This window comes from Lagenorhynchus albirostris, chromosome 7 (genome assembly GCF_949774975.1).
Source record: "Lagenorhynchus albirostris chromosome 7, mLagAlb1.1, whole genome shotgun sequence".
Classification (NCBI taxonomy): domain Eukaryota; kingdom Metazoa; phylum Chordata; class Mammalia; order Artiodactyla; family Delphinidae; genus Lagenorhynchus; species Lagenorhynchus albirostris.
In genome coordinates, this window is record NC_083101.1 from 32,976,269 (window position 1) to 32,998,646 (window position 22,378).

The 22,378-nt window shown below is 46.3% G+C and overlaps 1 protein-coding gene across 1 annotated transcript in view; it reads right to left on the bottom strand.

Annotated features, from left to right (window-relative positions):
- Positions 1-14,848: 14,848 nt before the first annotated feature.
- Positions 14,849-22,378, bottom strand: part of COL15A1 (collagen type XV alpha 1 chain) — a 103,005-nt gene continuing 95,475 nt past the window's right edge. The window contains exons 40-42 of the mRNA XM_060154758.1: positions 18,501-18,686; positions 16,950-17,065; positions 14,849-15,939 (exon numbers count right to left, since the gene is read on the bottom strand). Of these exons, the coding sequence (XP_060010741.1) occupies positions 15,726-15,939; positions 16,950-17,065; positions 18,501-18,686 (516 nt within the window). The 3' untranslated portion in view covers positions 14,849-15,725. The remainder of the gene's footprint in view (positions 15,940-16,949; positions 17,066-18,500; positions 18,687-22,378) is intronic.

Consider the following 22,378-nt stretch of genomic DNA (forward strand, 5'->3'; position numbering starts at 1 on the left):
AAAAGCTTCTGCACAGCAAAGGAAACAATCAACAAATGAAAAGGCAACCTATGTAATAGAAGAAAATATTTGCAAACTATGTATCTGGTAAGGGGTTAATATCCACAATTTATAAGGCACTCATACAACTCAATAGCAAAAAAAAAAAAAAAAATACAAACCACAATTTTAAAAATGGTCAAAGGACCTGAATAGAAATTTTTCCAAAGAAGATATACAAATGACCAACAAGTACATGAAAAGATGCTCAACATCACTAATCATCAGGGAAATGCAAATCAAAACCACAGTGAGCTACCACCTCACACCTGTTAGAATGGCTATTATCGAAAAGACAAGAGATAACTAGTATCAGAGAGGATGTAAAGAAAATGGAATCCTTGTACACCATTGGTAGGAATGTAAATCGGTGCAGTTGTTATGGAAAACAGTACGGAGATTCCTCAGAAAATTAAAAATAGAACTACCATATGATTTAGCGATCCCTCTTATGGGTATATATCTGAAGGAAATGAAAGAGGTGTCTACATTTCCGTGAAAGAGGTGTCTACATTTCCAATGAAAGAGGTGTCTACATTTCCATGTTCATTGCAGCATTATTCACAATAGCCAAGATATGGAAACAACCTTAGCATCTTCCAACAAATGAATGGATAAAGAAATTTATATATATATATATATATATATATATATAAAATTCAGTCTTTAAAAAGTAGGAGATCTGCCATGTACAACAACATAGATGGACTTGGATGACATTATGCTAAGTGAAATAAGCCAGACACAGAAAGACAAATGCTGTATGATCTCACTCATATGTGGAATCCAAAACTGTCAAATTCATAGAGGCAGAAAGTAGCATGTGGCTACCAGGGGTGGGAAGGTGGGGGAATGTTGGTCAAGGGGTACAAAGTTGCAGTTATATATAATGAGTATGTTCTAGAAATCTAATGTACAGCATGATGACTATAGTTAATAATACTGTATTGTATTGTATACTGGAAACTTGCTAAGAGAATAGATCTCGGGTTCTCTCATCTTACACACACACACACACACACACACACACACACACACACACACACGAATGGTAACGATATGGAGAGATGGATATGTTAACTAGCCTGACTATAGTAATCATTTCACTATGTATATGTACATCAAAACACGTACTTTTTTTTTCTGGCTGCACCACTTGGCTTGCGGGATCTTAGTTGCCCGACCAGGGATTGAACCCAGGCCACGGCAGTGAAAGTGCTGAGTCCTAACCACTGGACCACCAGGGAACTCCCAAAACATGTACATTTTAAATACATATAATTTTAATTTTTTATAAAAAGGAGAACCAGTCATGATGATGTATCAGCACAGCCAACTTGGCAGTTACTATGTGATTCCATTTTGCAAGTTACAAAATTGTTTCTTTGAATTTGTTTCTTTCAATTTCTTTAAAATTGCTCAATTTCTCTAACGCAGCAAAGAGGCAAGAGAAAATAATTGCTTTGCAGTGGACTCATGCCCATGAAAACAAACCCGAGTGTACTGCTGCTAAAAAGAACCCAGTCTGCCACAGTTCCTATTTATTTGGTTTTGGAGCATTGGACAGAGCAGAACTGAGGGAGGCGTGATACACCGCACTGAGTCATCACCTGAAATGGCTTCCACCTCCAAGAGCCTCCCGCAGGCCGGGCTGCAGGGTAGGCCTCCTCTCACAACTTCCCCCTTAGTGCTATTTCTCCACAGAAGAAGACCCCTGCGCTCACTTCCTCATTACAATTCCTGCCCACAAAGTTCACTTCTCTCGTCTCACCTAGAAAACAAAACCAGCGTCTGAATGTGTACTCTTTCTCTGGTTCCTGGCATTAAATCTGACTTCCTACGAGAGGGATTTGCTGTGTTTCCCTGTCCACCTCCTCCTTTCTTAAGGGAGAGCACACTCACCTTCTTCCTTTAGAGATCTGCTCCTCCCCTGCTTCAGCCAGGCCGTAGATTTTACTGAGGCTGCCAATCACTGATTCTTGACCCCTGTCCGCACAGATGATGATGCAACCTGAGCCTGACCAATCACAGAACCCCATCCCCCGGCCCCCAGGACTGAATGAGGAGACTGATAAAAGCTGGGGCGATCAGCTGGGACTTACAGCCAGTAAAGCAGGGGGGAGGAAAGAGACACCTTCTCATTGCCTAGGCATAACTGAGCTAAATAATATAAGCCAGGAGCTTCCGGTGGTCGTAGCTTCTGTGCCCTGTCCTTGCCAGGATGAAGCCAACTCAAGTAAGAGAAAATGAGGCCCGAGCACAGAGAAAAGTCAAGGTGAGTGATGGAGGCAAAAGGATGGGAGCCGGAGGGAGAGGACTTGACGATGTTATTTGTTTACTGGACACAGTGATCTCAGTGCCAGGCCCACCTTTCTTTTTTTTTTTTTTTGCGGTACGCGGGCCTCTCACCGCCGCGGCTCCTGCCGCCGCGGAGCACAGGTTCTGGACGCGCAGGCCCAGCGGCCATGGCTCACGGGACCAGCCGCTCCGCGGCATGCGGGATCCTCCCGGACCGGGGCACAAACCCATGTGCCCTGCATCGGCAGGCGGACTCTCAACCACTGCGCCACCAGGGAAGCCCCAGGCCCACCTTTTACAGGAGCCAATAACTCTTCTTTTTTAAAATTAAGCTAGGTATAGCTTGATTTCTGTCCCATAACCAAAGAAGTCTGAATAATACAGAAATTGATACCTGCAAAGGGGGACCTGTAAGTAATAATAGACTCTAAAACGTGGAACTGGCGAGGCAAGGTGGTGAGGAGCCAGGAGGATGGGGAGAGGCTGGCCTTCCAGGCCACGGGCTGGTAAGCAGCCTGGCAATATTTGCCAGCTGTCAGGAAAGGTCTAGGTCAAAAGATGTCAGGGTGTCAGAGTGGGTTGGCTCTGCGCTACCCAAAAGGATGCTTCCGTCAAAGCCGGGCTGTTTGAAAGCAGTAGGGAACAGCAGGGAGATAAAAGAGAGGTCCTTCTCCTTGCAGCAAGATTTCCAGGGTGCAGAGATTTTGATTATTCTTCCTTAAAGTAATTCAACAGCAGAAATCTGTCGTTGGGAAGAGGGGTACCCTGGGGAGCTGGAGTAAGAGGGAGAATCTCATCCTGAAACCCCACTGAGTGGAACACAGCCCAAGGCCTGTGGGGACCTTCATCACCTTGCGGAGCTTCAAGTCAGCTCAGGCCAGGAGGAAGAGTCCCCAGAAAATGGACCCTGTGGTGAAGAGCAGAGATCCCTCCACTCTGGGGTCCAGATTGCCACTGCTCAGTGGAATTCTCCCAAGTCCCCCAAGAGGTAGGACCAATAGGAGGACAGAAGGAATTTGCTCCTCTGCCAGAGAAATGAGTTTTTGCTGTCCCTGTGCAGAAGAATGGGATGTAGCTACTCGGCAAATGACAACTAACTGGAATTGTTTCCCCTTCCCCCTTTTAAATAGAATTTCACAAACATATATGGAGTGGTTCAATGTACCATTTAATCACAGGTGGCAAGAACGTGAGTATGGCCAATTGGCCTCTCAACTAGAACCTGATCAAACTATTGCTTTTTCAATTATTCAACACATAGTTACTGAGCACCTACTCAGATACTCTTCTAGACCCTGGAGATAAGATAATAAAGAAAAACAACCAACCGAAACCAAATCTTGCCCTCCTCTTCCTTCCCATACCAAGAATAGTACCACCATCCAGGCAATGGGCCAGGCTCAAATCCCAGGAATCATTCTCTCATAACTGAGACCTTTCAGCCAGACTCCTCCTAAATTCATCCCAAATCTGTCCACTTCTCACCATCTCTACTGCTTCAGCCGTAGCCCAGGACATCATCACCACTCAGCTAAATCATGGCAACAGTTTATTAACTGGTCCATTTGTCTCCACAGTCCACTCAGCACACATAAGTCACAGTGGTCTTTTCAAACAAAAATCAGTTCACATAGTTTTAAACCTAATAGATCTGGTGAAATCAAAAATCTAGATAGTTGTATCTATCTCAGTAATAAAATGAATGCTAGCTTCAGGAGGTATGTGCTTGTGAGACTCTCCTTGTGTACTTAAGGGGTCCATGCTGGTTTTGTATTTTCTGATGGTGGATAATGTCATGATGATACTACTGCCTCAAAAAATAAAAATAAAACCAGTTCATGTCCCTCTCTCGCTTAAAATCCTCCAGTAGCTTCTCAGAGCAACCAGACATAAAGTCCAAACCGTTTACCTTAGTCTACAATGGCCTAGGTGATCTGCAGCTGCCTACCTAGACTCCCTTGTCTTGCTCTGTCTTCTCTCCCATTTACTCTCCCTTCAGCTCCTTCCAGCTTCTTTCTGTCCCTTAGACACACCAAGTGAGCTTGCATCTCAAGACCTTTACAAAATTTGCTGTTCTTCCTTCCTGGGACACTATTCCCCCAGGTCTCTGCCTCCCTTCCATTGTTCAAAGGTAACAGGATGGGGACTTCCCTGGTGGCGCAATGGTTGGGAGTCCGCCTGCCAATGCAGGGGATGCGGGTTCAGTCCCTGGTCTGGGAAGATCCCACGTGCCGTGGAGCAACTGAGCCTGCGCACCACAGCTGCTGAGCCTGCGCTCTAGAGCCCGTGAGCCACAACTGCTGAGCCCACATGCCAGGACTGCTGAAGCCCGCGCCTGTCGTCCGGGAGTTCCAGCTAAAGCCCAGAGATGAGAACTGGAGAATGGCCCTTTCTCAAGACAGCGGCCCACCATGACACCAGGTTCCTTTCCCAGAGCTCATGGAAAGGTGTCAGTCCCTACCACCCACCCCTCCTTTCTAATCTTCATGAGATGATGGGGAAGGAGAGAAGGAGGGGAGTTAGAGTAAGAATCATCTGCTTTGTGGGGAGTGCAGTGTTTGTGATGAGAGGTGACCTCCCCCTAAGCCAAATATTGGGGAGGCTCCAAAGAATCAGCAAGAGAGAGGGGTCCCTGAGAGAAGGGGAAATGAGCATGCTGTCCTCAAGTCAGTTAGCCTTTTCTAATTTGCCCTTGGACTTAGCCGAGTAAGGTAGAGGAAGATCGACTTTGTTTCAAGATGGGAATTGGGGCAAAAGGGGAGCTACCTATCCTCTACTGTTGCCCTGGTGAGATTCTCAGTTGGGCTAAGTGGACATTACAGAAGGTAGTTGGTCCCACCTCCTGTAGGAAGGTCCTCCAGAGGATTCACCAGCATTTGAGTGCCTGCCACAGAGAGGGTGTCAGTGGCCACTGTAAGCTAGAGAAATAGGAACAGCCAGCCTGGAAAGGACGACAGCCCTGGCCAGGTAAGTAAAGAAACCCTTGTCCTGTTTCCTCTCCTCCCTCCCACCACAAACACGCCTGAAGGGCTGAGCCTTGAAGAAGGAAGGGGAGAATATACCTCAGAACTTGATCAGACTCCTTCCCCATCTTCATTCCTAGAGGTCAGGATCTCAGCTCAAGAATGCTCTGCGTGAGGGCAGGGGAAAGGGAAAAGAGATTGAAATAGAGTTTGTGACTGAAGTCTTTTTTTTTTTTTTAATATATTTCTCTATTTATTTATTTATTTTTGGCTGCATTGGGTCTTCGTTGCTGCGCGTGGGCTTTCTCTAGTTGCGGCGAGCAGGGGCTACTCTTCGTTGTGGTATGCGGGCTTCTCGTGGCGGTGGCTTCTCTTGCTGTGGAGCATGGGCTCTAGGCGCGCGGGCTCAGTAGTTGTGGCTCGCGGGCTTAGTTGCTCCGTGGCATGGGGGATCTTCGCGGACCAGGGCTCGAACCTGCATTCCCTGCATTGGCAGGTGGATTCTTAACCACTGCGCCACCAGGGAAGTCCCGTGACTGAAGTCTTAAAGTAGACTTTTAATACCCAAAAAGTCATGGACTCTTCCTGTGTCTCTCCCGGGCCTGTTTGCCCTCAAGGTGCATTTCTCACTCTTTCCCAATTCTGCCCTGTGTTGGGGGTGGGAGCCTGATCCCTGCAGGCCATGCTGCCCAAGCTACTGGCTCAGATGACTTCAGACTACCTTTGGTAGGTGAGGGATTGGAAAGCAGGAGGAAGGAATGAATCAAGGCATTTTTCTTCCCCCTATCTGCCTCTAGTGCAGTTTCTGGCTGTGGGCTCTTCTTCCTTTATGACTCCAGGCTCAGCCTGTTCCAACTTCTGCTGCCTGATGCTCATTTCTAAGCTCTGGTAACACACTCTCCTCCCTTTGTCCCTCTTTTGATAATATCTGGTTAGTCTTACTGTGTCCTATTCTGTTCCTCAGCTTTCCCAACACTCATGTAACTAATTGTCTGCATCAGATTCCCTCTGTTTCAAATACTGAGAGTGCTTTTTGTCTTTTGGATGGTCCTTAACTCATATACTTCCCCAGAGGTTCTATACTACAAAGGACTGTGCCCCAAATATAGTATGGCCAGGGATAGCATCTGTAGGAAGTCAAATAGTTCTATGTTTATACCTTAATCAAGACATCTCAATACACCAGTTGCTAACATCTCAACTCAAATGTCATCTCTTCAGAAAGCTATCTCAGCATCCCCCTGCCCAAATCACACCTCATTATTTTGTCTTCTTTTAGATATTTTCAGTACCTGATTTCATCTTATCTATTTATTTGTTTGCATGCTTATATTTCCCCTCCCACTGGAATATAAGATCTTCAAGGGCAATTACTCTTCTTCTATACTCCAGTTTGCTCAATAAATAATAATTTAATGACCAGCATCAGGACCTGGTGGAATGGAATGTACATCAGCCAGAGACCCTCAATTTGCAGCAGCTAGATGTGATAGCTGAATGTCACTTTGGTTGTCAAATCTTAAGGAGGGGGTGAGTGCATTTTTATTGTACGTGAGTTAATTGTATTGTACATATGGGAGAGAGAGAGAGAGAGAGAGAGACAGAGAGACAGAGAGACAGAGAGAGATGGAGAGATAGAGAGAGAGAAACCCAAGAGGGCGAATGTAATAGGCATCTTTCATTTTCATTTGCCAATATAATTTTTCTTTCGTCTGTAGCATCATCCTTTCTTTGAGGAATTGCTCCTATCCCGGCCATAAAACTATCTAAGAATGCAGAATTTGGGGAGATGAGATTTTTTTTATAATCTTTTACATTTCATTTGTGGTTAGAATATTAAGATTTTCTATGTATTTTTGCATCAGTTTTGATCATTACATTTTCATAGCACATCATTGATTATGATACATCCATAGATGGACTTTTCCCCCTTCTCTGTCTCACTCTCCCCATTCCCTCTCGTTTGCTTCCTGGGATCACCTGCATCAAGTCTTGTCTTAGGCTGTGCATTTGGGGACACCAAAGCACTCATCATCACAGTCTGGGAAATGTTTGATGTGGACACAGAGTAGGATTAATGGTGGAACTTCTAAGTCAGCCTCCCTCCTGCTGGTGGGGATGCCTTGAAGAAGATTGCACTATGGATGAACACAAAATGCCGTACTATTTAAGAGCTGTGACACTGGGGACACCTTAAATATGAGAACATTGTGAGAAGAAGCATCCTTGCTTGAGTTCTGAGAAAGCACCATGGCATGGATTGGCAGAGATCTGTATCGGTGGCAGTGGACGGGGGAGGTGGTCTAGGTGTCAAGACACCAGAACAGGGTGGTCATGTCAGAGCCCATCTCTTCAAGACTAGCATGACTTCAGCACAGTTCTCAGCATCATAAGCTCCCTGCTAACTGCCGGTGGAGCACTGACACCGGGGAAGTGAGTCTGGCACAAGGGACATCTCTGAGTTCCCCTCTCCCAGCGGGTACCCACAGGTAGAAGATGAGTAGACCTGATTCCTGGGGAAAATATAAGCAAACCTTATATATTTGAAGGTAGAATTATTGAAGAATATTTGGGGAAGAAAAGGACTTTGTGTTAATTTCCCACCTAGGAGATCAGACTTATAATTTGGGTTTTAAAGGAAACATGAACCTATTTTATCATCATCGCAAGTTGGTAAAGTCTGGAACATATTTTACAACCCCGCTATCAACAATTATTTAGTCCAACCTTTCCCCAAACTCACTCATTTGCCTACTATCTTAACAATATACCGTTTGTACTGCTAGTTACCTAATATTTTTCTTTAAACCAACATATTTTTAAAAACTTAAATACCCACTTAAGCTTCATATTGAATAAAAACAACCATGAAATTATTGATTTGGTGCTCCCTATATATTTCTAACACATATGAAAATAAGTATATAACCATTAAAGGAAAAATCACCTCAATCTAGATGTGGTACACACATTACAAATTGGGAAACACTGATTAGACACAACTATAAATTACCCTGACTCTCTTATTAGATTTCTAGTGTATTACAATGCCCTCTACTTTGTGAGCGCCTAACTCTGTTCATTTATATTGGGTTATAATTGTTCCACTAAGTTTGTTTCTCACAAAGGGCACTTGGGTGTTATAATTTCGAGTCTTGACATTTCTGGAAGTCTCTCTCCTTTGTTCTCAGTTTGGCTGCAAAATTTTAATGTCATAATTCTTAATCTACAGGATTATTTACACATTGCTCCATTGTATTCTAATTTTTAATATTGCAAACGAGAACTCCAATGCCAGTCTGAATTTCTTTCTGTACTGAAAATTTATAGGATTTTTACACTATACTTGAAATTCAGAAATTTTACCAGATGTGCCCTTGGGTGAATTTTTTTGCAACACTTCTGCCCAGGACTAATGAATCACTTTAATCCATAGCTAAAACTCTTTCAGCTCAGGAAATCTCCTTTCATTATTTTGTTAATTGATATTTCACTTCTTATCCATTCTTCTCTCTTATGCTATGACTCCTCCTGCTATATGAATATTGGGACATTATATCTATCACTCTCTTACTTTTTTTAAATTAATTAATTTATTTTTGGCTGCATTGGGTCTTCATTGCTGTGTGCGGGCTTTCTCTAGCTGCGGCCAGCGGGGGCTACTCTTCGTTGCGGTGCGTGGGCTTCTCATTGCGGTGGCTTCTCTTGTTGCGGAGCACAGGCTCTAGGAGCATGGGCTTCAGTAGTTGTGGCACGTGGGCTCATTAGTTGTGGCTTGTGGGCTCTAGAGCGCAGGCTCAGCAGCTGTGGCGCACAGGCTTAGCTGCTCCATGGCATGTGGGATCTTCCCGGACCAGGGCTTGAACCCGTGTCCCCTGCATTGGCAGGCGGATTTTTAACCACTGTGCCACCAGGGAAGCCCTCTCTCTTTCTTTTTTTAATCTCATGAATTTATCTTTTTGTCTGTGTTCTGAGAGGATTGTATTAATTCTTATGAGTTTACTGATAATTCACTAAATCAGTTTTCAATAGTATATATGCTGCAGTCCTATTTTATTTGGGGGCTCATACAATCATGTATTCTATTTTCAAGTAGTGTTCCTTGCTCTCCTAGTATCCCATCTGATGCTTCTTTTACCCTCTGACATTTCACTGAAACACAAACTTGAATTTTTCAAGTTGGCTCCTGTTTTCTGTAATAATTCTTTTTGATAAAAGCCATTGGCTCTGATTGATCTGCTGGTTCCCTTTTTGAGACTGCTTAATCTCCTCAGATGACTGAGGAGATTCGTCAAATCAAATACATGTTGCTATTTATAAATATGAAAGCCTGTATTGAACAGGATCGATAGCTCTTCTGAGTGCTGGCAGCAATCGCCTCAGGTCCCCATAAGCTTTCCCTCACGGGTCCCAGAGTATCTTTGCCTCCAGCCCTGGCTGGCATAGTGCTGTGGGCGCCAGCATCTGGACAGACTCACAAGCAGGCCCTGCCTTTGTAAGATATCCAATCACACTAGGTTCATTCTTCCAGAAATTCTCAAGACTTCTGCCTGGTTGATGTTGTTCTTCCTTTATAACAGTGGTGTTTCAGAGCTCTTTCTTCTTATTATTTTTATTATTTTCATCATTTCAATGAGATTTGGGGAAGTTACTGTAAGCTCAAATTATTATCTTGAAATAAAACCCGCGTGGCTTCCCATTAGACTGAGCCTGATGTAACTGGCTCTGTGGTGCCGGCCCAAAGACCTCCAGGTTCCGATGGCCAGCGTTTACATCTCTTTGCCTGAGACCTTTCTCTGGCAGCCCGAGCCCACTGCGACTGAGCACGGCAGGTCAGAGGTACTGGAATGTAATGCCCCTCTGCCTTTCAATGACTGGTGGATGTTGGTGTATAAAAACCACAGTTCCTTGTCCCTTAGGTGGGAAACTCTGAGGTGCCTGTTCTACACTGGATCCCAGAGTTCTAAAGGGAGAGGATGATCTGGTCACCCACAGTGGTGACTAGATGCCCCCTTTAAAGCCTGCCTTCCCTTCCCTATCTCACTTCCCCATTCCCCTACTGGTGTATCCTGGGATCACCTCCCACATAAACTACTGGCAAATGAATCCTCATCTAAGGAGGACCCCAAATCAAAACACTGACAGTGTGGCAAGTTGTTTTTAGAAAGTTCTGTCTCCTGGTGTAGAGAATGAACTGGAAGGGAGAAGCTGTGGGCCAGGAGATCAGCATGGAGATGTGAGACGCAGTCCTACAGAGGTAAGACAAGGGCCCGCTCTTCATCTCAAAGGAGCACCAACACATGCAACAAAGCAAGAGTGCCCCGAGATATTTTAAAAAACACTTTGAGGGCTTCCCTGGTGGCGCAGTGGTTGAGAGTCCGCCTGCCGATGCAGCGGACACGGGTTCGTGCCCCGGTCCGGGAGGATCCCACATGCTGCGGAGCGGCTGGGCCCGTGAGCGGTGGCCGCTGAGCCTGCGCGTCCGGAACCTGTGCTCCGCAGCGGGAGAGGCCGCAACAGTGAGAAGCCTGCATACCGCAAAACAAACAAACAAACAAAAAACCACTTTGAGATTTGGAAGAAGTAACCACCATAGAAATATCCAGACTTTGCTGAACTTCCTCGCACCTACTTTACATCTCATTATCATTGTTGCTGTTATTGCTAAGAAAGCACTCAGAAAATAATTGTTGAATGAGTAAGTAAATGACTCCTAGGCTACTGGTTGGCTGGTGGCACCATTCCCCGAGAGAAGGATCAGAGGCGAAGGAGCAAGTCTGGAGGAAGGGGTGGGGCCGGCAATCTCCTATGAACATATCAGATAACAGGGCATTCTGGGTCCTGCTTGGAACTCAGGGTGCTGGGCAGGCTTAGGCAGGGGAATAATCAGATTATTTCACTGTCATTGTGGCACATGCTCCTGTCAATCAGAAGGAATATAGCCCCAGTGCCAGAGCGGAATCATGGAGCCCGTACTGGGCCAGATGATAACATTTTAGTTGTAGGGTTATGCGGAGGATGAGCAGAGGGGCAGGGGAGCCAGGACACCCAGGGGCTTGGGACAGTGGATATTCAACAACAGGTACAGCTGCACTAGTGTGTACAGGTTGAGCCAGAGCTCTGGGCTTGAAGGCAGACAGAGAAGCCAGGCAGATTGGAGGACGCCATCCAGCAAGTCTAGAGAAGGGGCCCCCAGCTCATCTTGAGAGACATCTAGGGCAGGCCAAGGACAGTGAGTACTTACTCAGGGTCACAACCCCACTCCCAGAGCTTCTAACAACTTAACTCAGTGGAGAGTAGTTTCCTTTACTACCTCTATTTTACAGATGAAGAAACTGAACTGCAGGGAAGTGTTGAGTGTAGGGTATGATTTTCAGTAACTTACAGATGATTACACAGCTAGTGGGTGGCAGAGTCCAAATTCAAACCCAGACAAAGGCCTGTCTACACTTGACTGCCCTGTAAGTTGGAGTACAAGATGGAAGACAAAGGGGAGATCAGCCAGTGGTGATCAAAGAACTTTGAGGATGCTCAGCAGTATCTTGGTGACTCAGGAGCTCAAGGAATAACCAGAGAGGTACTCCCCCAGCGCTGGGTTAGGCAGGGATCGCACACATACACTTGCCCCAACTGGTAAGGTCTTTGAGGAGTTGGAGGAAGAGGAGGTACACATGGGATTTGAAACAATCGGTGGCAGGAGAATAGGCTTGGTGGATTTGAAAAGTGGGGCACCATTTCTCCAAATTCAAACATGGTGCTGGCTACAAAAGCATTATTGAAGAAGTATCTCTGAATGGAAGAATGAATAAACAAAAGACCTGCTTGATCTTTCTCAAACACAGAACTGATCCCCATCCCATATCTCAGCTTCTTAAAATCTTCCCAACCTGCTCCACCAGCAGCAGGATGAAGTCCACATACCTTATCCTAGAATTCAGGGCCAGCATCTACCATCACATCCCCTACACTCAGCCCTTCCCTGCTGCTGGTGCTGGAATCTCTATCTCTCTCTTTGGTCTTTTTCTCAACCTCTTGAGCCCTATTTTCTGGTCATTGCAAACCTCCTCACATTATGGGTGGAGGAATTATTTCTTTTGCCAAACTCATCTTGGATGGAGCTGCCACCCATAGTCATAGACACACAACACTAGTGGGACCAACCAGAATCCTTTTCAGGAATTAATATAGTCCCAGAGGGGAGAGGGAGTCTTCTCTTTCCTTTGAGGCCACCCTCTGGGGTCTGGAGTAACGTAAGCCTGGAGCTATGAACGACCCCTGGCACACGAAGGAATCTTGTTCTCGCTGAAGGGAAAGAAGACACATACAGAGAAAAGCAGAAGCAAGACAGACAGACACACACAGAGAAAAAGAGAAACAGACTAAGTGACGATGTTGCTTGAATCTCTTGGATTCCCTGTCCTTCTTCCTGGTTTCATGAGCTAATACGTTCCTTTTTGTTGTTGGTTGTTTTTTGGCTTATGAATTTGCCTTGTGTTTCCCTCACTGATCGCTATTCAGCTGGACTGCTGCCACTCCCTGAGGTCCATGCCGTCTCCTACTTGCACTCCCTACAGGTTCAAGCAACATGGTCCAAGCCATCTAAATGCAGAGGGTGCAGGAAATTTGAGACTGGCTCTTGTGATCCATTCTCCTCGTTCCCTCGCTTCTTCTGAGGCACCACCACGCAGCCACGTTGACTTTGGCAGAGAGCTTGCCCTGGACTTCCCCCTTCATTCTGTGTCTCCCCCAACTCCCCTTCCTTCCCAACTTCTCGGCTCCTTCGTGCCTTCCAGAGTCTGCCTCCCCCATGGAACCTGGCCCCTGATGTGAGTGGATATGGGACAGCCACTTCTGTCTTTCTGCTTCTGGACAGGGGACCTTGGATGAGAGTCCACAATATGGACTCAGAGCAAGTACCCCAAGACCTCTTGCACTGTAAAGACTACTGTGGCCTCTCTTCCCTCCCCTATTATGCCTGAGAGCGCTAGCCTCCTCCCCAGCCTTGAAGGACATTCAGGGATAAAGTGAAGGCTGGAGACCTTTCAATCATTGCATTTCACTTGTGTGACAAGATCTAGGTGTGAAATACACCAGGTGTTCAGAGGAGGAAGCATGACAAAAGGTAGGCAGGTTCAGAGGACGGGGGGATGTCACAGAGGAAGCAGAGTCTGCATTGGCTGTTGGCAAGAGAGCCAGGCTAGACCTAGAGTGGCTAAGGCTTTCCCAAGACGGGGCAGGGCATGGACAGCAGCCTGGTAGGGGGGCCCATGTGGCTCACTTAAGTATTCACGAGGCCCTCAGGCTAGTGGCCTTTGGCAAATGACAGGAAAACTGATGTTCAGTGAAGGGCCTTGAATGCCAGGCCCAAGATTTTGACTGTCATTCTCAGAGTCTAACCAGGACTGGGGTTGATGCAAGGCCTCTTCTGGGAGGGCCGGTTGGTCATACCCTCCTTCGGTGCACAAAGAGGACTGAGAAGCCAGGGCATGAATGTCAACCGCCTTCCTGGGGTCAGCAAAAGGGGTCTCCCCTCTTTTTGGCTCCCCCAAACCCCAACACCACCCTGTGCCTTCTGTGGCCCACGACCGCTGCGGGCTCTGGCTGAAACGGAAGGCACCTTCTTTTCATGACCTCAGCACCCCCTGCCCCCCTCCCCCCTCAGTTCCTGTCCATGCTAGGCACCCCAGCCACTGGGTAGGTGAGTGAGTCCCCAACAATCCCTTCTGGGGCTTTCCAACCTATAACTGTCTTCATCCCATGACTCAGATTTTCACTGCTCTTCCATTTAGGAAGCCCCTAAGTGGAGGTTCTGGGCTGTCTGCCTTTATTTGGTCCTCCATTTCCTTCCTACCTCAAGGACTATTAGGGTGGATTCACTTCGCTGAGTTTCTGGGCCAGCCCAGCTGAATGGGAGGAAATATCCCAGCATGCCACTTGCCTGGTGATTCTGTTTCTCCTGCAGCATCAAGCCAAGAGCCAGAGAGTCACAGCCTGGGAGCTGGGAGGGAGCGAATAGGCAGCCTTGTGCAGTTGCTCCTTGAAACGATCCTGGGCACTGGAGTGAGATGGACCCTGGGCCTGAAACCAGACCCACCATTCAGCAGCCTTGTGACCTGGAACAAGTGACTTCCTGAGCCTCAACTTTTTTTTTTTTTTTCATTTGTGAAGTAGAGATAAAACTACTTACCTTGCAGGGTTATGAGGAAAGATAAATGGGACTTATGTTAAGTCTGATATTTAGGAACTGAGAGCTGATATTACTTATTTTATCCCAACCTCCTTGAGAGAAAAAGGCAGATTTGCCCAAAGTCATGTGTTGAGACACAGTTGATCCTGTTTGTCACACTGGGGCTCTTCTGCCCCCACTGAGTGGAAGACAACAGGCAGGAGCAGAGGAGCATGATGGGAAAATCTTCCTGTTCTCTGATCATCTCCTGAGGGGTAGCACAAGTGGCAGTGACAGGGTTAGCAAACCCACCCCAGGGCCGCTTCCACATCACTTGTGAAGAATAAAGGAACTGGGGGAAAAAAGTCAAACAGAAGAAAGCGCCTGGAAAAGATGTTTTTATGTTCACTTACATGGAAAAAAAAGAATCAAAGTGTACAGCATGAAGGTATACGTGTCTCAGAAAATTCATCCTCATGAACCTGTTTGTTGAATCGCAGTTATAATTCAAGCATTGCCAAATGGAAGTTATAAAATCAGGGTGGGGTGTGGGGAAAGGGCCACCACAGGAAAGGTAGTAATTATGTGCTATTTCTTCTCTAGTTTCAGATCATTGGGAGTTTAAACTTTTCCAGCAAGTCATTTATATAAACAGATACCATACTAAAATACGTTGTGTCAAAATATAAAACTCCTAAAGCAAGATGGCAATAATATTTTAGGAAAAAAACATTAAAGTCTGGTAATATCAGAAAATACAAATAGGATCATTTTGAGCAGTTCTGTTTCTCTGTATGAATAGCAGTTGCAAACAATGGATGTATATTAAAGAACAAAACATTTGGTCTGCACATAACTTAGAAAGGGGTACACTTCTAAACACTGACTTTGTAAGAAAACATGAAGGACATCTTACACTCAACAACGGTTAAAAGAAGGAAATCACTTTCTGAAGGATGCAGTGGGCAGAGTGCCAAGGCCTTTGTTTTCAACTTGCTGTTAACCGTGTTGGGATGTGTTTACACTGCATGGGTTTCCTGCAGAATCTAGCACCAATAGATGGATCAGATTTTATCTTTGATCTGAGTCCTTTCTGTCTTCAGTTTTGAGTGTATTGAGGTATGTTTTCTTTGGTTGCTGTTGTGATGAATGTGTAATAAAAAACTAATATTTACAACGTTTAAACATTTTAGATTTCAGTGTCAACTCTTCACATAAAAAAAAAAATTGGAAAACTCTTAAGAATCATGGGAAGGTCATTACTTCCTCACATCTGTCATGAAACTGTTTTCGATACACAGAACAATTAGCCTATTAGCACAGCTGTATGCTTTCTGGTCCAGAATCTTCCCCGTGCTCAGCGGGGAGGCCAAGCCCATGACTGCCATGTCGGCGGTTCGCCACGCTTCACAGTACTGATCCACGAGACGGACTCCGTGGGTGCTGGAGCCGTGCCAAACAACCTTCTGGGGCCTGAAAAGGAATTTTGTTGTGTTACTTTTTGAAATGACCCTTCTTTGTGGCATATCTCGGTGAGCAAATTGGCATAAGTCTAGTGAGTCAAGTCAAACTCCTGAACCCTCCAGGGTCTGACTGCACATCACCTCTCTGTCTTTATCACTGTTTCCAACTTTCTGAACATACTGCATTCCAACCATATCCAGCTTGTACTTGCTCTGAAATCATACTCTCTGCTTTCGTGAATCTGAACCTTTGCTCATGAGGCCCCTTAGTCTGGAATGGCCTCGCTTTCATTTTCAGTGATTCCTTCTCATCTTTCACAAGTCCATTAAACGCCCCCTCTTACAGGAAGGCTTCCTGATTCTCACCACGAAGGAATAATGACTCTTTCCTCTGTGCTCCTACCATCTTATCTGTTTCTCCATTTTCCAATGACAATATTACATCTAGAATTGTAGCTAGTCTGTGTCTATCTTCCCACAGACTACGAGCTTTGAAAGGAGAGGGGCTGTGTAGGTTTATTACTGTGACTTCCAGGCCTGGCATTAGGCCTGGTATAGAGTAGACACTGAGGAAAAGTTTACTGAGTTGTTCTATTCTTAAAAGCATACATAATTTTCAAAGAATTAGAGTGCAACTCACAGTATAGGGTTAAAGAATCACCATGAATAGCATTACTTACCACTTATTAAGTGCCTACTGTATGCTAGATGTTCTCACACTTACCTTTTAATTCTCATAACAGTCTTATCCATATGGATATGATTATCCTGCTCATTTGACAGGTGAGGCAACTGGGGCTCAAAGAGTGGAAGTGCCTTGCTCAAGGTCCCATATTAAATTACTGGACCCAGGTCTCCTGGTTCCATGGCCAGGCTCTCTCCATGGCCCCTGGCTGCCTCATTGAGGCTTTACGCTGGCAGCACCCCAAAGGAGCAGCTGATAAGGGCATCCCATTGTTAGACTGTCTCCTAAAACTGTCTATCATATGATATACTTCAAGGGCTTCCATCTCTACTTACCAAGAAGGATCTGTCATTACGTCTCGGCCATCAAAGGAATATATTGGAACATGTGTATTGAACTGACCTCCATGGCCAGAAAAAATTGAGTCCCAATTATCAAAAAGTACTTGGCCCTATGGAGACAAAATGCCATGTTAGAATCATACAAACAGCCTGCAAATATTTATCCATTCTTCAAGGCCCAGAAGTCCCTAACCCCAATCCCAGATCCTGGACAGAGTGAGAACTCAGGAAATACTTGTGGTTTGATTTTATAAACTTTCCTTGAACCCTTTTGGCTTTACGGTCTTATTTCTTGAGGTAATTTCTTTTACTATATGTGTATAAAGTCTCCTCCCTATCAAAAGTGTGTTTTAGGTTTTTATCATTGCTATTTTTTTTTTTTTTTTTTTGCGGTATGTGGGCCTCTCACTGTTGTGGCTTCTCCCGTTGCGGAGCACAGGCTCCTGACGCGCAGGCTCAGTGCCCATGGCTCACGGGCCCAGCCACTCCGCGGCATGTGGGATCTTCCCGGACTGGGGCATGAACCCACGTCCCCTGCATCGGCAGGCGGACTCTCAACCACTGCGCCACCAGAGAAGCCCTATCATTGCTATTTTAAACGTATATACTGAGCTTCGAATTTGTGCCAAGCCTTGTGCTAACCTACAAGTGGATGATGTGGAGATGAACTTCTTACTCCTTTTCCTTCGGTTATTTGTATTCCAAGAATACAGTCTAAGTGGATGAATGTGGTGGAACAGAACCTTGGAAGACGGGATGGGAAGTGCTGGGTGTGGGGTCAGGATGGACTTGCCAGCCTCAAGGTTCCAAACTGGAGTACTGGGGTTCACAGGGACCAAAGGGTCTCGAAGCACCTTTGAGGTCTGGTTAGGGGTCAGGACCCAGGATGTGTGTGAGCAGCAACAGAGCTGCCCCTTGTAGCCTTAAAGAAGTAGGCTATTTCCATGGTATAACTGAGGGATGATGTGGGGCCCTGCCTTGCCAGTGAATGAGGGCAGAGAAATATCTGAGGGTACCAAACCAGGGTGCAGGACAGAGTGGCTCTGCTTTGGGACCAGGGCTCACCAGCTGTTCTCTGGTGCCCCTCAGCCAGTGCTCTACAGAAGGCATCCTCAGGTGGAACCAAGAGGGGGTCAAGGAAACTAATTCCAGTTTGTAGTGACTTTGAGTAAACTGCTTTCTCCCTGTGAGCCTCAGTTTGCTCAACTGACAAACAGAAAAGAATAACTCTCATTTTTATCGGGTGTATCTATTAAGATAATGGATATGAAGTGCATTGTAAACAAGCACAAAAGCTATATAAATGAAAGAGGTCATTACTATCCCTCCTGTCTGCTCCAAGGGTCATAAACCATCCAAACAGGAAGGGCCATTGTAAATATAAGGCAACTGAGGTCCAGAGAGGGAAAGTAACCACCCAAAGTCACACAGCTAATCAGGGCCTTGAAACAACATACTTCTGATGATGTCAGGAGTGGCAACTGCCTCTAGTCCCCGTGGAAACCAGTCCATCCAGGAGGCAATGGGAACGATATTTATTTTTACCTTAAGGTTCACTATTGGAAGGCTATATCTCTCTGCTTTCCTCACAACTGTAGAGAGATCTTGCAGATGGGAGGATAAGAATGCTTCGTAGGTGGACAACAGTCCTGCTGCCCTGGCCTGCTGGAAGCACTGAAAATCAGCTCGAATGTCCCCAGAAAATGGCGTGTTCAGAGCGACCAAGTGTAGCTGAAAAAAGTGAGAGAAAAGACGGTGCAGTTGAAGAATTAAAGCAAACTCCAACCCCCATAACCTTCACATGTTCCTAATAAGATCCCAGACTTGCTGCAACGGAAGGCACGCTGGAGGTCACCTTACTCAACCTCTACCTGACATTGGAATTCTAGCCCCTGCTGGACCATCTCCAGGGAAGGAGAGCTCAGGTGTCCCAAAGCAGCCTGCGTCAGCAATCTGAACAGCTCTAAATAGTAGAAATTTCTTCCATATATGAGGAAAACAAAACAAAATAAAGCACTTCAGAGATCTGAATCCAGCCTGCAGGCAGGCCATCTGTGGGTCTGCCCCTCATTGAGTTTCTAGGAGGTTTTTAAGCTGGCTTTGGTCCTAGATCTCAGAGCTACATCAAGCTATCTGCCTCCTGCCCTTTCTTCCACCTCCTAAGTAGGCCTGGGGCTGATCATGAGGGACCAGAGGGAAAAGGCATTGAAAGGAGACGGTCATGACATTTATTACTAAGACTGCTGGGATAGACCCTTTTGGAAACTAGGGGTCATACAGTAATGCTAGCCTCACATTCCTGCCACCTTTGTCAGGAGCCCAAATAAAAGCCATTCCATAATCTGCTTTCTCCCACTCTTTCTCTCCCCAAACCCAGCCTTCTTTTGCGGCCCTCTCTCCCAGCCCTTTCCGCTGTACCCTCGGAATTATACTCAATACTCAAGGGGTAGTCATCTCCCTCCTCAATCTCATGTCAGGAGTAACTTTTATCTCATTAGCATAGAGCTGGTGCAGGACCCGGGCCCATGTTGCCAGAAAAGGAAAATATTGTTAAATATCTTAAACACGTCTTCCTCCCTCTTATGTGTCTGAAGACTGTGGCACCCGAGGGAAGAGGCCCTATGGTCTCATCACCTTTCTGCTGCTGTGTTTCTGGGGGCTACACCCAAGGGCAGTCGCAAGAGGCCCTGATGGACTGCGCTTCCCTGATACCAGGGGACACCTAGGAAAGGGGCAGCGGTGAGTGCAGTTCTCCCTGCCACACCTCCAACCCCACCACCTCCACCTCTCCTTCTTTAAGGAGATGCACAGAGAAATGTCTGCAATGATGGCTGCTTCTGAATGGTGAGATTGGGGGCTTTTATGTTCTCATGTTTCTATACCTTTAACCGCTGGAACATTTCTATCATGAATAGATATCATTTTTATGAAGACAGTGACATTTCCACAATCAAACATTAAAATGGCTTTTTGAAGATGGTTGTAGTTGTGTAAAATTATAAGTGATTTACTATTTTCTTTCCCATTCTTTTTTTTTTTGGCCGTGTTGGGTCTTCACTGCTGCGCACTGGCTCTCTCTAGTTGCGGCAAGCGGGGGCTGCTCTTCGTTGCGGTGCGTGGGCTTCTGCTTGCGGTGGCTTCTCTTGTTGTGGAGCATGGGCTCTAGGTGCGTGGGCTTCAGTAGTTGCAGCACACGGGCTCCGTAGTTGCAGCACATGGGCTTAGTTGCTCTGCGACATGTGGGATCTTCCTGGACCAGGGATCCAACCCGGGTCCCCTGCATTGGCAGGTGTATTCTTAACCACTGCACCACCAGGAAAGTCCCCTTCCCCATTCTTTTTATTCATTGTCCAAATTTTCTACAACGAATATGTATTGCCTTAGAATTTATAAAAAAATTTTGTAGCTACTGCCCTAACGTCTCCCCTCATAACTAAGCTTTCTGAAGGGTTACCTATAATTGCTTCTCTATTTCCTCACCTCCCATCTACTCTGCAACCAACTAGAATCTTGTTGGCATCTCTCCATGCTACAGAAATGCTTTTCTCTAGTTTCTCAATTTGAACAACACCTTTTAGTCCTTTCAGTGGGCCTCTTGGCAGCATTTGACACTGCTGGCTTCTATCTTGCTTGGCATTCTTTCTTCCTCTCTGGCGATGGTTTCCCGGTTTCCTTCTCGTATGTCTTCCATCAGTTCGTTTTTGTTTTTGCTCCTCGCAATCCAATCTCTTCTCACCATATAGATTCTCTTTCGGGAATCCTACCATCCCCAAGACAATTTCCATAGCTCTGCTGAAAACTCCCAAGTCTGTATCTCCAGACCAGACCCACTGCAGGGTTGCAGACCTTCTGATCCTGCTTCCTCCTGCTGCTCTCCACTCAGATATCCTACAGGTACTGCAGGCTCACCAGGCCCTACATCAGTTCCTGCTCGGTGGATGGCAGCACTAAAGGAAACGTGTTTCTGGTGTCCGCCAAGTCTATGCCTTCTTCTTTGAAAGTGTCCCCACAATACTTGCTAAACAGAGTGGCCTCAGGCCATTCAATTTCATTCTCTTGGCTGCTCTATTTTTTTGTTTTTACATTTAAAAAAAATTGGGGTATAGCTGCTCCACAATGCTGTGCTAGCCTCTGCTGCACAACGAAGTGAACCAGCCATGTATACACATATCCGCTCCCTCCTGGACCCCACTCCCACCCGCCTCCCATCCCACCTACCTAGGTCACCACAGAGCACTGAGCCGAGCTCCCCTCACTACACAGCAGGCTCCCACCAGCCATCTATTTTACACATGGCAGTGCACATACATCAATCCCAATCTCCCAATTCATCCCCTCCACCCCTTGTGTCTACACATTCACTCTCCACATCTGCATCTCCATTCCTCTCTTGGCTACTCTTTTTTTTTTTTAATAAATTTATTTATTTTTGGCTGCGTTGGGTCTTTGTTGCTACGCACGGGCTTTTTCTTTATTTTTTTTTTTTTAGATGTTGGGGTAGGAGTTTATTAATTAATTAATTTATTTTTGCTGTGTTGAGTCTCGTTTCTGTGCGAGGGCTTTCTCTAGTTGCGGCGAGCGGGGGCCACTCTTCATCGCGGTGCGCGGGCCTCTCACTATCGCGGCCTCTCTTGCTGCAGAGCACAAGCTCCAGACGCGCAGGCTCAGTAGTTGTGGCTCACGGGCCTAGTTGCTCCGCGGCATGTGGGATCCTCCCAGACTAGGGCTCGAACCCGTGTCCCCTGCATTAGCAGGCAGATTCTCAACCACTGCGCCACCAGGGAAGCCCACGCACGGGCTTTTTCTAGTTGTGGCGAGCGGGGGCTACTCTTCGTTGTGGTGTGCGGGCTTCTCATTGTGGTGGCTTCTCTTGTTGCAGAGCGCGGGCTCTAGGCATGTGGGCTTCAGTAGTTGTAGCACACAGGCTCAGTAGTCGTGGCACGCAGGCTCAGTAGTTGTGGTGCATGGGCTTAGTTGCTCCGCAGCATGTGGGATCTTCCCGGACCAGGGCTTGAACCCGTGTCTCCTGCATTGGCAGGCAGATTCTTAACCACTGCGCCACCAGGGAAGCCCCTTGGCTACTCTTGATTTGACTGGGAGTAGGCAACTGACCCATGTAGACTACCTCTCCCAAGACTGAGGTGGTATTGAGCTCTGCAGCCGTAAGATCCCATAGAGTTGAGGCCAGGATCAGTGCCATGGCAACCCAAGGCTGTGCGCAAGCTTTGCAGATGTAACCTATGTCTGTGTGCTGGGGTGAGGGTGGAGGGGAAGCAGGAGGAAAGACCTTTGCAGAGGCTGGTCTGTAGAGATACTAATAGCAGGAACAAGAGTCCACAGGCCCTGTTGTACTTCCTGCAATTGAGTTCCATGAGGTTCCTGCAATTATCTGAATAAAATCTTCATTTAAGCTAGTGAAGAAA